This window comes from Scyliorhinus canicula, chromosome 25 (assembly GCF_902713615.1).
Source record: "Scyliorhinus canicula chromosome 25, sScyCan1.1, whole genome shotgun sequence".
Classification (NCBI taxonomy): domain Eukaryota; kingdom Metazoa; phylum Chordata; class Chondrichthyes; order Carcharhiniformes; family Scyliorhinidae; genus Scyliorhinus; species Scyliorhinus canicula.
Window position 1 is genome coordinate 13,727,067 of NC_052170.1, and position 14,600 is coordinate 13,741,666.

The 14,600-nt window shown below is 50.2% G+C and overlaps 1 protein-coding gene across 1 annotated transcript in view; it reads right to left on the reverse strand.

The window, feature by feature from the left end:
- LOC119957059 (phospholipid phosphatase 3-like) overlaps positions 1-14,600 on the reverse strand; it is a 93,913-nt gene that overhangs the window by 19,610 nt on the left and 59,703 nt on the right. Inside the window, exons 3-4 of the mRNA XM_038784681.1 lie at positions 6,620-6,900; positions 5,463-5,520 (exon numbers count right to left, since the gene is read on the reverse strand). Of these exons, the coding sequence (XP_038640609.1) occupies positions 5,463-5,520; positions 6,620-6,900 (339 nt within the window). The remainder of the gene's footprint in view (positions 1-5,462; positions 5,521-6,619; positions 6,901-14,600) is intronic.

Consider the following 14,600-nt stretch of genomic DNA (forward strand, 5'->3'; position numbering starts at 1 on the left):
GTGTCGGGAGCGATTGGCCCTGCCATTCCTGTGGTGGTTCCGATTACGGGAGAAGCACCCAACAGGCACTACCGGCTTTTACATCTACAATTGTGGCCGCTCCGCCTTTTACATGGAGATGAATTAGGCTGTGTGGAATCTTCAGCCAGAAGCGGTAGCAGAGGGCAGGCCATGCACCATGGGTGGGATTCTCCGACCCTCCGCACCGAAATCGAACTCGGAGCAGGTGCGGAGAATTACCAAAAATAGGCCACTATGCCGGCACACGATTCTCGCGCGATCGACACGGCACCCGTCGGGGGCCATTGGAAAAGGCCCCACCGGCAATTCCCCGCGCTCAACGGGCCGAGTGGCCATCGAGTCCCGCCGGCGTGGTTCTAATGTGGTTCCACCCGGCAGGAACTCGGAGTTGCGGCTGATGGGCGTTATGGGGGGCGGGGGGGGGATCAGACACCGGGTGGGGGGGCCTCGACGACGGGCAGGCCCCGCGATCGGGGGCCACAGATCGGCGGGCCATAGCAATCCGGGAGCGATCTATCTTCCTGTGTAGCTCCGCCATGACGGCAGCGCCCGCGCCGAGGTGGGCCGCCGTGCTCGTGCCCGGCCGCGCGGTCTGTCCAGCAAGGCCCCGTCGGCAGCCAGAGCTACGGGACACACGCTGGAGGCCTGCTAGCCCCCTGGAGAACGGGGAAATCACCCTTTCGAGGAAAAAATCTGGAGTGATTCCCGCCCGTTTTCCGGCGGGCATGGGGACTTAGTCCCCCAAAGGGAGAATCCCGATTTTGCAGCTTTTGTCAAGCAAGGCAGGTGAACTGTGAAGATCAATGGTTTTCTTAAAAGTAAGAGATGGCCAGAGACTCAAATAGGCAGTTGACCTATTGTTCCCATCACATTCCCTCACAAAAGGACACGCATGCTGATTGGTCTCTCAACGGGGGGGGGGGGGGGGAGTCAGATATATCATCCCTGCCATCTTTTGGGGGCCTTCAAACCTTGCAGCCATTAAAACAAAAACAAAAAGCGACACCAGGGAATGATGAACAAGATGAAGCAGAGAGAATTCAGGAGGGCATCATTTACCTCAGAGTTTGGATGTCTCAATAAGCTCAGAATGTACCATATGCCCTTCAAAGGCTAAAGGCACCTCGGAAGTATCGGTAGGTTTGAGGAACATTCCGGAGCTGACAATAGGTCAGTGTTTGACAACAATCCTCCAAAGAGATAGGCTACGCACTGCATGAAACCTTTTGCCAATTCTTTCCCGTCAGGTAAATGATGTGTAAACAGAATGGGCTGGAACCAATTGGAGGCTGCAAGCAGACAGGAAGTGGGGAAGAGTAGAGACAAATGTTTCTGTATTGCATCACTGAAAGGCAAGCTCGTCAGCGTGCGTGGGAGTAAGGAGTGTGCTAAGCCTGAAGTGGAACATTATATTAATCAGAATCATATCAAGTGGCGGTCTCCTGAATTAAACATCATGAAGCACAAGATGTGTTGTTTTATCGAGTGCACTACTAACCTGCAGAGCAGCTGGCTCACTAGCCTCAGTCATTTTCATCTATTAAACAGGAACAAACAAACGTACATTGCCCACATGTGTAATTCATGCTCCACACTTTGTATACAATTAGTCACGCGTAGCGAGAGCCTCTTTCTCCTCCTTTAAAACCAACATCTTTTTAAAAATAAATTTAGCGTACCCAATCCTTTTTTTTTCCCCAATTAAGGAGCAATTTAGCGTGACCAATCCACCTACCCCCGCACATCTTTTTGGGTTGTGAGACCCACGCAGACGCGGGGAGAATGTGCAAACTCCACACGGACAGCGACCCAGGGCCGGGATCGAACCCGGGTCCTGGGCGCGTGAGGCAGCAGTGCTAGCCTCTGCACCGCCGTGCCGCCTTAAAACCGCCATCTTTGACCACACCTTTGGTCATTTGTCCTTCTTTCCCGCACACGCGGCTCAGTGTCCAGTACTGCTGTATAACACCCTGCGAAGTTGGGACGTTTTATTACATTAAAGGCAATTGGAATGGTAAAATAGTAGTAATGTTACTGGGCTAGTAATCCAGAGGCCTCCTCAGGCACGGATTCCAATCTCACCGCAGTAGCTGGTGGAAAACGCTCATCTCAGTAACTGCGACCGCAAAACTGTGGGATTGTTGCCCGTCTGATTCAAGATGGCGCCGGAGCATGGCGACTCTCTGCGAGCTCTCTCCCCCTGTCCCTTTTCTTTTATCTCCTATCAGCATTCTGACATACTAAAACTATTTTCCGCCCCTTATATAATTACTAACAACGTTCTACTGTGTTTTCTTACAGCAAATAAATTTAGAGAACCAATTTTTTTTTTCCAATTAAGGCGCAATTTAGCATGGCCAGTCCCCCCTAACCGGCATATCTTTTAGGGTTGTGGGGGTGAAACCCATGCAGGCACGGGGAGAAATGTGCAAACTCCACACGGACAGTGACCAGCGAACGGCTGGAGAATTCCAGCCCATGTGACCATCTCTCATGCAAACCGATAACAGTTTACCGCACTTGAGGACTCTTGGTTCTTATGATTCAGACCAATATGGCTTTATGATAAGGAGCACGGCCCACATTCAGAAGAAAGATAAAATGGCGTTAGTTGCTGCACCTATCGAAAGCAGGTTACATGGCAAAAGTGCGTCTGGTAACAGAAAACGTTCTGTGGCTGTCAAATATGTCAATTTTGCCAAAGAACAGTCCATTTATAACACATAGTACATAGAATTTACAGTACAGAAGGCGGCCATTCGGCCCATCGAGTCTGCACCGGCTCTTGGAAAGAGCACCCTACCCAAGGTCAACACCTCCAACCTATCCCCATAACCCAGTAACCCCACCCAACACTAAGGGCAATTTTGGACACCAAGGGCAATTTATCATGGCCAATCCATCTAACCTACACATCTTTGGACTGTGGGAGGAAACCGGAGCACCCGGAGGAAACCCACACACACACGGGGAGGATGTGCAGACTCCACACAGACAGTGACCCAAGGCGGAATCAAACCTGGGACCCTGGAGCTGTGAAGCGATTGTGCTATCCACAATGCTACCGTGCTGCCCTAATTTAAATGTCAGTTAGCCCTGAAAATCCTTCTCTTTCTAGCTCACCATCCAGTACCTTCTTGAAGCTATTTATACTGCTGACTTTGATATTGTTCTGGAGTAATTTATTTCAAAAGCTGCTTATGTTTAAGGGAAAAATGTGTTCACATATATCGCCTGCCAAGGGTCTCACTTTGCTGCCAAGGCAGTTTACAGCGAATGTGCTGTTTGAGATTCAGTTTTATTCTGTACATGCCAGCACTAGTGTTGAATGAAATCCAGGCAACACGTTGACAAAACTTGGTTAATTTTGCCTCGTGAAGCTCAGGTGGAAAGAACATTTTCAGTTAATTTTACACCATCAGCTGGGGGTCATCTCCACAGAAAACTTTCTAGGGCAGCAAATTGGTAGGAATTGCTCAAAATCACTGGTGTACGCTTGCTGGCCAGGTTACTGACAGGTGCTAACCAATCATAAGCCAACATCATGCATGGTGAATTCCAGGCTGATGTTTAAGAGGATCATCTTCTTCCAAGGCAGTTCCCTGAAATTACAGATAATTTGTGCCCATTCCGATTCGATGGGTTTATCAGTCACCCAGAGGCCAATGTGCTATCTGCAGACTCTGACAGGCCTGACGAGCTGACGAGCAGCAGGGTAGCATGGTGGTTAGCATAAATGCTTCACAGCTCCAGGGTCCCAGGTTCGATTCCCGGCTGGGTCACTGTCTGTGTGGAGTCTGCACGTCTTCCCCCTGTGTGCGTGGGTTTCCTCCGGGTGCTCCGGTTTCCTCCCACATGCCAAAGATGTGCGGGTTAGGTGGATTGGCCATGCTAAATTGCCCGTAGTGTCCTAGTAAAAGTTAAGGGGGGGGTTGTTGGGTTACGGGTATAGGGTGGATACGTGGGTTTGAGTAGGGTGATCATGGCTCGGCACAACATTGAGGGCCGAAGGGCCTGTTCTGTGCTGTACTGTTCTATGTTCTATGTTCTATGACAGGTGCTGGAAGGGTCAACAATTTCAGGCTGTGAACTTTCCCTTCCAACGTGACCACCCTAGCCCCCCTCAACCCCCTCATGCACTTTTGTTTTCTCTATTCGGTTCCCCTAGCTTGTCCCAACACTATCCACCCCTCCTCCACAAAGCCACTGTCCTTGTCGTTCAGCTTTGTCCCCACTGAGCATTAACCTCTGGTTTCCTATTAATACATTCTGCCACCCTACCTCTGCCACTATTAACACTCTTCAGTCCCTATTGATAATAATAATCTTTATTAGTGTCACGAGTCGGCTGACATTAACGCTGCAGTGAAGTTACTGTGGAAAGCCCCTAGTCGCCACATTCAGGCGCCTGTTCGGGTCCACCGAAGGAGAATTCAGAATGTCCAAATTACCTAAAAGCACGTCTTTCGGGACTTGTGAGAGGAAACCGAAGCACCCGGAGGAAACCCACAGGAGAACGTGCAGACTCCGCACAGTGACCCAAGCTGGGAATCGAACCTGGGACCCTAGAGCTGTGAGACAACAGTGCTAACCACTGTGCTATCATGCCGCCCATGCACCATTAACGACCCTTTGTCTCATGTCCAGGACATCTTTGTCAATCTCTCCTTAGCTTGAACCTATCCATTCTGCCCCACCCCCCTGTCCCGATATATCTCTATTCTCAGTTATGTAGCTGGGTCAATGGACTTGAAACATTAACTCGGTGTTTCTCTCTCCACAGATGCTGCCAGAGCTGCCGAGTTAATCGAGCATTTTCTGTTTCTATTTTAGGTAACTTTGTTTGGAGTTTTGGTGCGTTCCATCCGACACCTCAGCATCACCCCTGCCCGTTCCCGACAAAGACTCTCAATGTACTCGCCACTTTCCCGAATGAGCCTTTTCCATTCTGGTCGGGCACAAGCCAGGGACGCCCATGAGTTGACATCTTCAGGGATTCTCCAAGGGCCTCCTTCAAGGATTTCTGCTGCCCTCCTGCGATCTCCTGCTACGGCCAAGTAAAGCACTTGCTTCTGGTGTCAGGCCTACGAGCGACATGTCCGACCCAAGAGAGGGACGGACTGGCATGATGCTGACACAGTGAACAACCTTCTGTTGCTTCTGTTTCATGGGTTTAAGGCCCACTTTAATGACAAGACTCTGGCGACAATGCTGTGCATTTCTGGTAAAATTAGAATGCTACTTACTGCAAACCCAAACAAATCAGCTCAAAGTTGATCAGTTCTAGTAAGGAAATGTCTGAATTTGTAAATATATATCAGAGTTTTACTGAAAAGATTATCTCCTTCCACCTGCTCCATGGCATATTTCAATAATTCAATTGGGTCAAGACATGTTTAGACCCTGCAAGTCCAATGGAAGATGCTGAATAAGACACTTACCGCCAGATAGAGGAGGGTGTACATTGCGAAGGAGGCATGTCCAGAGTAAAAAGACTTCCTAAAAATAAAACACAAGAGCTCGGAGTGAGACACTCAGGTTCAGGGCAAGCGCTTTGTATCGGAGAGAAAATAATTGCAAAATTTTTCCCCGTTTTGCCTTCTGATGCCGTTGGTTGCTTGCTCTGGAGATTTCCGTGAGTCAGGCCTAATGCTCCTCTCACTTGACCGTCCACACATACTTTCCAGGAGAGGTCACTGGACAGTGATCAGCACCTGGAATGCCAGGGGCCTTTTTATCTCTCTTCCCCCACTCTCCCAAGAGACCCCCAGCTTTTCGTCCATTTCTTTTTTTTTTCTAAATTTAGAGTACCCAATTATTTTTTTCCAATTAAGGGGCAATTTAGCGTGGCCAATCCACCTATCCTACACATCTTTGGGTTGTGGGGGCGAAACCCACGCAGACACGTGGAGAATGTGCAAACTCCACACGGACAGTGACCCAGGGGCGGGATTCGAACCCAGGTCCTCAGCGCCGTAGGCAGCAATGCTAACCACTGTGCCACCGTGCTGCCCTTTTCGTCCATTTCTGATATGTATATCCTCACATCCCTGGAACCACCTTTGCGAAATTTCACCCTCCCCTTTCATTTTTAAAAATAAATTTCAGAGTACCCAATTCATTTTTTTCCAATTAAGGGGCAATCCACCTACCCTGCACATCTTTGGGTCGTGGGGGCAAGACCCAAACACAGGGAGAATGTGCAAACTCCACACGGACAGTGACCCAGAGCCGGGATCGAACCTGGGACCTCGGCGCCGTGAGGCAGCAGTGCTAACCTCTGCACGACGATGCTGCCCTCCCCCCTTTCTATGCCTCAAGTCACCAAAGCCAACTTCAACAATCAATTACTCTTTAGACTGGGAACAGTTAATCCAGCTTGAAAACCTGGGGCCTGCGGATCTTTTCGGCTCTGGAAACGTGCCGGCCAATCGCTAGCACCACCCGATCCCAATGTGCGGGTTTGGCCAACCAGAATGGCAGCGACAGAGCATGGCATCTGCCCCGTGCCTTCAGCTAAGGGAGCGAGAGCGAGAGAAAGAGAGAGTCATCAGTTTAATAAAAAAGGCAAAAATCCAGATCGATAAGGCCATCCTACCTGGCCTCTGTTACTGCTGAAGCGGTCGCTCTGCAATCGTAATCCTCAATATATCCTCGGGAGCAGTTAATCTTTGTGAAATCTGGTCTGCAGACATCCAGGAAATGGGGCCTCAACCTCCCAACAGCAACCTTGGCCAAATCAGTGAGAGATTGGCTAACGGCACAGCCAAAGAGGAAGCTGCCAACCTGTTTGTATATCATAGATACATAGGGGTTCGTGACGAACGACCTGCTTTGCTCATTCAGGAATCGAACTCTGTAGCTTTCTCCAACAACAATCTGCGGGGCGAACAAAAGAGAAAGAAAGGGAAAAGGTAAGGTTTTGCAAAGGTTTACCATCCTCCCCACCCCCATCCCTCCCATCCCTTTCATCTTACTATGGTCACCACTGGGGAACATGGGGCGTCTCAGAACGGGCAGAAGGATGCAGTGGGGTGGGATGTTGTCATGGAACGGGGCAGTCCGGAGGTGTTTTTTTTTCCTGGTTGCCCGTAACACAGTAGCACAGTGGTCAGCACAATTGTTTCACAGCTCCAGGGTCCCAGGTTCGATTCCCGGATTGGGTCACTGTCTGTGCGTTCTCCCCCGTGTCTGCGTGGGGTTTCTTCCGGGTGCTCCGGTTTCCTCCCACAAGTCCAAAGATGTGCAGGTTAGGTGGATTGGCCATGCTAAAAATAAATTGTCCATTAAGTGTCCAAAATCGGCCTCAAGTGTTCGGTGGGGTTACTGGGTTACGGGGATGAGGTGGAGGTGTGGGTTTTGGGTGGGGTGCTCTTTCCGGGGGGCCTGTGCAGATTCGATGGGCCGAGTGGCCTCCTTCTGCACTGCAAATTCTATGGAAAAAAAAGCAGTTTGGGTAGGAATTTGCAAAATCAACCTGGTCAGGTGAAGCAGGGTTGAACTTGAGTTATTCGAACTAAAGTCCCATCACCGTTAGTGTTGCTGTGAAGCCTGTATATGCAAGCTTTCGGAACAAGAGTCTCAATGTGGCTTGCTACCTTCTCTCCCAACCCCCTCCGCACCCTGCCCCAAAAGGGTTTCATCTCGAACTGATCCCACAGTTCAAACTCTGTGTAACTCATATTTGGGTCCCTGTGGCCTCATTGAACATTTACGACTTAGTTGCTATAATTCAAGGACACAAAGACAGACAAGACTATTGTTATTTTAAGGCATTCTAGGTCTGTGCCGGAAGCTGACAAGCAAAGTTTTGGCACTGGATTTGTGCTGTTAGTAAATTATATCATTATTGTGCGCTTAAGGTACACGCTGACCTTTGTGCAGCCTTCAAATAAACATCCCTACCAAATAAAGCAAGATTCTATTTGTGCTTTTCCCCAGTTGTGTTTTCCACAGACCTTTTCTAGTGTTGAGATCCACAGAATCCAAGGCAAGAACTGACAGTTGTGACGTCAGTCAGGGTCCAATGCCAAGATAAATGCTGTGGCGTACGAATTCAGCACCAGCTCCGTCCCCACATCGTTAATCACACAGGGCGCAGGCAGCATGAAACGTGGGCCTGTGCAGTTGACATCGAACATGCAAATAATGACAGGAATTCCTTTACAGGAACAAACTGCTGACGCAGCTTTGCAGCTTGTTTAACCCCTTCCGGACTGGAAGGACAACCTCTGTGCTAGAAAGTGCACTTAACAGGGACCAACAGTGTGTAGGGCTCGGGGTTTGTTCTGTTCGAGTTAAGATGGGGAGATGCCGGCGTTGGACTGGGGTGAGCACAGTAAGAAGTCTTACAACACCAGGTTAAAGTCCAACAGGTTTGTTTCAAACACTAGCTTTCGGAGCACTGCTCCTTCCTCAGGTGAATGAAGAGGAAGCCACTTCTTCATTCACCTGAGGAAGGAGCTATGTTTCGAAAGCCTGGTGTTGTAAGACTTCTTACTGTGTTCTAGTTAAGAGCAATGGATGTGCAGGTAATATCTTGCTTAATTGCACTTTCCAGGTAGACCACAGAATTGGTGTTCGCATGCAATATTCAGAATGTTGCCTAATCCTTCCATGTTCTAGTGAGTTTTCCTGTGTCACAATCCTCCCACCCTCCCAGTTGTGTTCTTCCAGTTGTAGAAAGCCATTCAGCTTTAGGAGTTTGAACAGATTTTACTGCAGTTCTCGGACAGATGTAGATGCAAGGTGCCAGGGAAGGCCGTGGTTCATGAAGACTCCTTCAAAAAAATGTTAAAAACCAGACACTACTGTGCAGTCTGCCCAAGAGACTGCAAGGTTTCTGGGAATCAATGTACAAGTATCTCCAGGCCATCTTCTGTAACACCTCATATTCTCAAAACACTTCAGACAATTAATGACGAGTGGCAAATTGGCTTGTGGCAGGGAAAAGACTTGGCGACCCTATCCATCAGCAACATCCCACATCCACCAGCAACATCCCACAGTTAGCAATACGATTCCCGGTATCGGAATGTGAACTTGGATTGTATGGTCAAATCCTCAAGTGGGATTCGTACCGATAGTCAGTAAATGGAACAGGTGGCAGCACCAGAGACCCGGGTTCGACTCCAACCTTGGGTCACTGTCTGTATGGAGTTTGCATGTTCTCCCCGTGTGTGCGTGGGTTTCCTCCTGGTGCTCCGGTTTCCTCCCACCGTCCAAAGATGAACAGGTTAGGTGGATTGGCCATGAGCAATTGCCCCTTAGTGTCCAAAAAGGATAGGTGGGGTTACTGGGATAGGTTGGGGTGAAGGGCCTGTTTTCATGCTGTAAACATTTATTGATCTATGAGTTCTGCTCCAACAACACTCAAGACACCATCCAGGGTAAAGCAGCCTGTTCGATTAGCACACATTCCACAAACATTCAATCCCTCTACCACCGACGCATAGTAGCAACCATGTGTACCCACCACAAGATGCATTGCAGGAACTCACCAAGGATCCTTTGGCAGCACCTTCCAAACCCATGTCCACTACCGTCTAGAAGGACAAGAGCAGCAGATACCTGGGAACCCCACCACCAGGAGATTCCCCCTCCAAGTCACTCACCATCCTGACTTGGAAATATATTATGATGTGGAGATGCCAGCGTTGGACTGGGGCGAGCACAGTCTTACAACACCAGGTTAAAGTCCAACAGGTTTGTTTCAAACACTAGCTTTCGGAGCACTGCTCCTTCACCTGAGGAAGGAGCAGTGCTCCGAAAGCTAGTGTTTGAAACAAACCTGTTGGACTTTAACCTGGGGTTGCAAGACTTCTTACTGGAAATATATCGGCCGTTCCTTCACTGACGCTGGGTCAACATCCTGGAACTCCCTCCCTAACAGCACTGTGGGTGTGCCAACACCTCGGGGGATGCGGCGAATCAAGGAGGCCGCTCACCACCACCTTCTCAAGGGAAATGAAGGATGGGCAATAAATACTGACCTAACCAGCGATGCCCACATCCCGCATAAACAAATTAAATAAGATGCTGCCAGACCCGCGGAGTTTATCCAGCATTTTCTGTTTTTATTCATGCTAATGATCCCATAGCACCAATCGCAGATGATCAGAGATTTAATCCAGTTGTCCTACAGCTGTTGTAATCGTTTCTCAATCAACACTGCCAAAACAGGTCAGCTTGTGGGAGCTTGCTGTGCTCAAACTGACCAGGGCATTTGACCGCCCGAGAGTGGCGGGTGATTCACAAAAATGATCCACTGGCTGCCGAGTGCTTTGTGACATCCTTTGTTAACAAAACAAATTCAATGCAAGAGATTGTATTCGTGGTGTGGGGGAGCGGGCGGATCCACAGACTGCGCAAGTTGTGGTTTGTGATATCATTGGGACACCTCGACGGGATTCCTGCTGATCACGCAGGTCTCGTCATCCCTCCCCACCCCCCCATACTTCACCCGGCAGAGTCTACACGCTGCAGAAAAAAAGTAATCATTTTCTCCCATGTCACACTAGCTGCGTTACTTCAGTTTCCTCCTGACCTTCAATGAGTTGCCCCCAGCGCGTAACCATTTCCATGTGCTCCTGAAGTTACTAATTAATGCAATGTGTCAATATTCTTTTTTCCAGCGCAAATGCGTATGACCTAATCAGTTATGGATCATAAGCTGCTTACTCCAGGGATGATCGTCATGAGTCACTGCCCCCCCCCCCCCCCCCCCCCCCCCCGCCCTCCCCTCCCTTGTTCCAGTTTGGCGATTGTAGGCCCAGTGGGATTGTTTGTTCAGCCATCAGATTTATCCCGGCGAGTGGGAGTCTACATTCAGAGGCAACCCCGTTTACTGTGGATTATACAGCCTTTTGAACCAGGGAGGGCATGAAGCAGGATGAAGCACATTTCATACCAGGTCAAATCTCTGATGATTACTTACTGCAATGCAGAACAGACAACTTCTCCCCCACCCCCCTCCGCCCAAAACAAATTAGGTACGCACTTCATCAAACACAATGAAAGGAAATACAACTTTACCGCAAAAGTAACAATGAAATAAAGTCAGAGGAGTTACACGGGGCGGGATTCTCCATTCCCAGACCCGATTTCGGAATCGCCGATGGGGCGGAGAATCCCTTTTCACGATGGGATCGGGGACGGCGCCTGTTTTCGGAAGCTCCGCTCCCTCCAAAACTGCGTCATCGAGGAGCTCGCCGCACGCCATTGGGGCGGCCTCAGGATGTCACCTGAAGGTCCTTCCCCCCCCCCCCCCCCAATGCTCCGCCCCCAACGAGCCGAATTCCTGACTGCACGGGGGATGTGTTGTCTCAGTGGTCAGGAACCAAGTGTGGCGGCTGCGGACTGCGTCCAGCGGCGGCAACAGGCGGGCGGGGGGGGGGGGGGGGGGGCTTTGACGAGGGCTGGGGGGACTGTCGGGGAGGTGGCAAGGGGGTGTCCAGAGGGGCACGATCTGGCAGGTCGGGTCCGTGGGCGGCCGGTGCCATGTTGTACGGCGCGACCGCTGCAGGTCGTTGCCATGCGCATGCGCGGCCATGGACCCGGCTATTCTCCGGCCGTTTATATCGGGAAGGCCATGCGTTTTACCTGGCGCGGCTACTAGCCCCTCACCGGTTGGAGGATTGGTGCTGGGGTCGTGCCGATTTTTCGCACGCAAAATGCCACGGATTCTCCGGACAAAGCCTGGAAATCGGAGACTCCAGGCCATGGTCATTCATCCCATTTAACCGCTGCCATCCAGAATCCAGGTTTAATTGTGTCAGAGTGGCCTCTCGCCCAACAGCATCATTTGATTCCTTAGTCGGCAAACATTAAACAGCGGCAGCGGAATTCTCCGTCAGCTGGTTTCTCTGGTCCGCCGGCAGCGTACCCACGCCCACGGCTTTCCCGACAGCATGGGGTAACCACAATGGAAAGCCCCATTGGCTGGCTGCGGGAACGGTGAATCACGCCCAGGATTTGCGAGCCCCGCCCACAGGTTGGGAGCTCAGCCAGATCGGGCCCAAAAATACCACCGGCACCAGTTTTGGTGGAGGTGGTTTCACCGGCCAGCAAGGCTGGTCCCGCATTCTTTCCCCCGCCCCCCGTGAGGCAGGCAGCCAATTGGTCCCTTTAAGAGTCCGTTACCAGTGGAAAAATGGGGGCTTCATTGGGTTGTACCATGTCATGGGGCGGGAGTTGGGTAGGGGGCAGTTTAACTGCCTGCAGAATGCTGGGTGAGTCAGTGCTTCAGGTAGGCCGAAACCCCCTCCATATCTGTCTGCCTGGGTGAAAGCACAGCCTATAAAAGATTGCACCTTCACCCCCTGCTTTATGGTGCTTTGGTAATTTTCTGACAAAGTGAGGGGGGGGGGGGGGGGGGGGGGGGGGGGGGGGGGAGAGAGAGAGAGAGAGAGAGAGAGAGAGAGAGAGAGAGAGAGAAAGGTCAAAATCCCAACGAGCGACTGTTTCCTCCCCCTGGGGTGGGTTCAGGACCCAGAAACAGTCCCAGTTCCTGGTTCATGTTCTAAAGGTGAAAATTCAGCCCCAGTCTCTGCTTTCAAATATCTCCAACTGTCGCTCAGTCCTTTCCTTCATGGATATTATTCCAGCTCTTTTTCAACTGGTCCCATATTAACTGGGCAGCACAGTAGCATAGTGGATAGCACAATTGCTTCACTGCTCCGGGGTCCCAGGTTCGATTCCCGGCTTGGGTCACAGTCTGTGCGGAGTCTGCACGTTCTCACCGTGTGTGCGTGGGTTTCCTCCGGGCGCTCCGGTTTCCTCCCACAGTCCAAAGATGTGCAGCTTAGGCGGATTGGCCGTGACAAATTGCCCCTTGGTGTCCAAAAAGGTTAGGTGAGGTTACGGGGATAGGGTGGAGGTGTGGGCTTGGGTAGGGTGCTCTTTCTAAGGTCCAGTGCAGACTTGATGGGCCGAATGGCCTCCTTCTGCACTGTAAGTTTTATGGTAAGTACTATGAACTCAGTCACTCAGCACCCACATTTCAGCAAGGTTTACTTGAATTCAAACCTTGGAATGTACATTGCAAATATCAATTGTATTGAGGCATCTCCGAGAAGAACTTGCCATATGGAGAAAAGTTGAATTCTATTGAACTTTCTGTAATATTCCATTTGAAATGTTTCACAATGTACTTTGACAAATGTTATAAATAAAGGACATTTGCAAGGACACAATGTTAGGGAAATAAACAAATTTATACTGTTTGAGAAGAGTGGTGATCGGTAGAGGTATTGCCGTGGAGAATGCACCAGTTGGTGGTGACTGACAGTCAAGTGCCAAGCATTGTTAAACCAGGCAGCTTGACCCTGGCTGGTCACGGCATTGCCCTGAGGAATGAACCGGCGAACGGCCGTCAGTTATTTTGTCTGGCTGAAACTGGAGCAATGTGTGCACGTGCTCTTTCTGTCAGCAAAGACAGAGAACTTTCTGTTTTTGTAAAGTCACTGTGGCTACATTTTGTCCCAACTTGAGCAAGGCTTAGTCATGTTGAACTGAAGTGTAGCAGTTGAGCAGCAGAAAATAGCAAGTGGTGGATCACAGGTTATGCGACTTGGACTAACTGCGGCCAATGTATTCTGCAATTATATTACATCCTCTCTTTGCAGTAACACACTTGCTGAAAGAACAATTTCTGCCTCCTTTCCAAAACCTAATTGGTTGCTGACAGCAATATGAGCTGACTCAGCATTAACAATATCCCACATTTGATAGGACAGTACACTGCTGTTGGCTCTCGTATCACACGTTTAAACCAAGAAGCTGTCACACAAGACTCCCTATGGACATACAACACTGTATTAGCACATTGGATAGAATCACAGAATCACTACAGTGTGGAAGGAGGCCATTCGGTCCATCAAGTCTGCACTAAAATTGGTAATTCAGCCTGACGAACCATCTGTGTTTCATGGTTATCTCATGCATGGAAACTCCAACCAGTCAGTCCAATGACATGAATGAGACCCCTGCAAAATATTGGTCAGAAACCTATCTGGACCAGGCTCCAAGAACCGGTCAGAGGCTGGGAATCCTGTGGTGGGTAACTCCCCTCCTGACTCCCCAACACCTGTCCACTATCCACAGGGCAGGAGGCAGGCGTGTGATGGAACACTCACCATTTGTCTTCTGAAAGCAGCCTCAACAACACTCAAGAAGCTCAACACCATCCAGGGCAAAGCAGCCCCGCTTGATCGGCACCCCACTCACCACTTCAAACATTCACACCCTCCACCACTGACGCACAGTGGCAGCCGTGTGTACCATCTACAAGCTGCACTGCGGCATCTCTCCCAAGGCTCCTTCGACAGCGCCTCCCAATTCTGCAACCTCCAAGCACAACAGTTCATGGGAGCACCACCATCCGAAAGATCCACTCCAAACCACACACCATCCTGATTTTGCCATTCCTTTCCTGTCGCTGGATTAGAAATCCCGGAATATCTTTCCTAACAGCACTGTGGGGGGTAGCTATACCAGTCGGACTGGGACAATTTAAGTAAGTGGCTCCCCCCCCACCTTCCCATGGCTGATTAGAAATGGACAATAGACGAGGCCGGCAT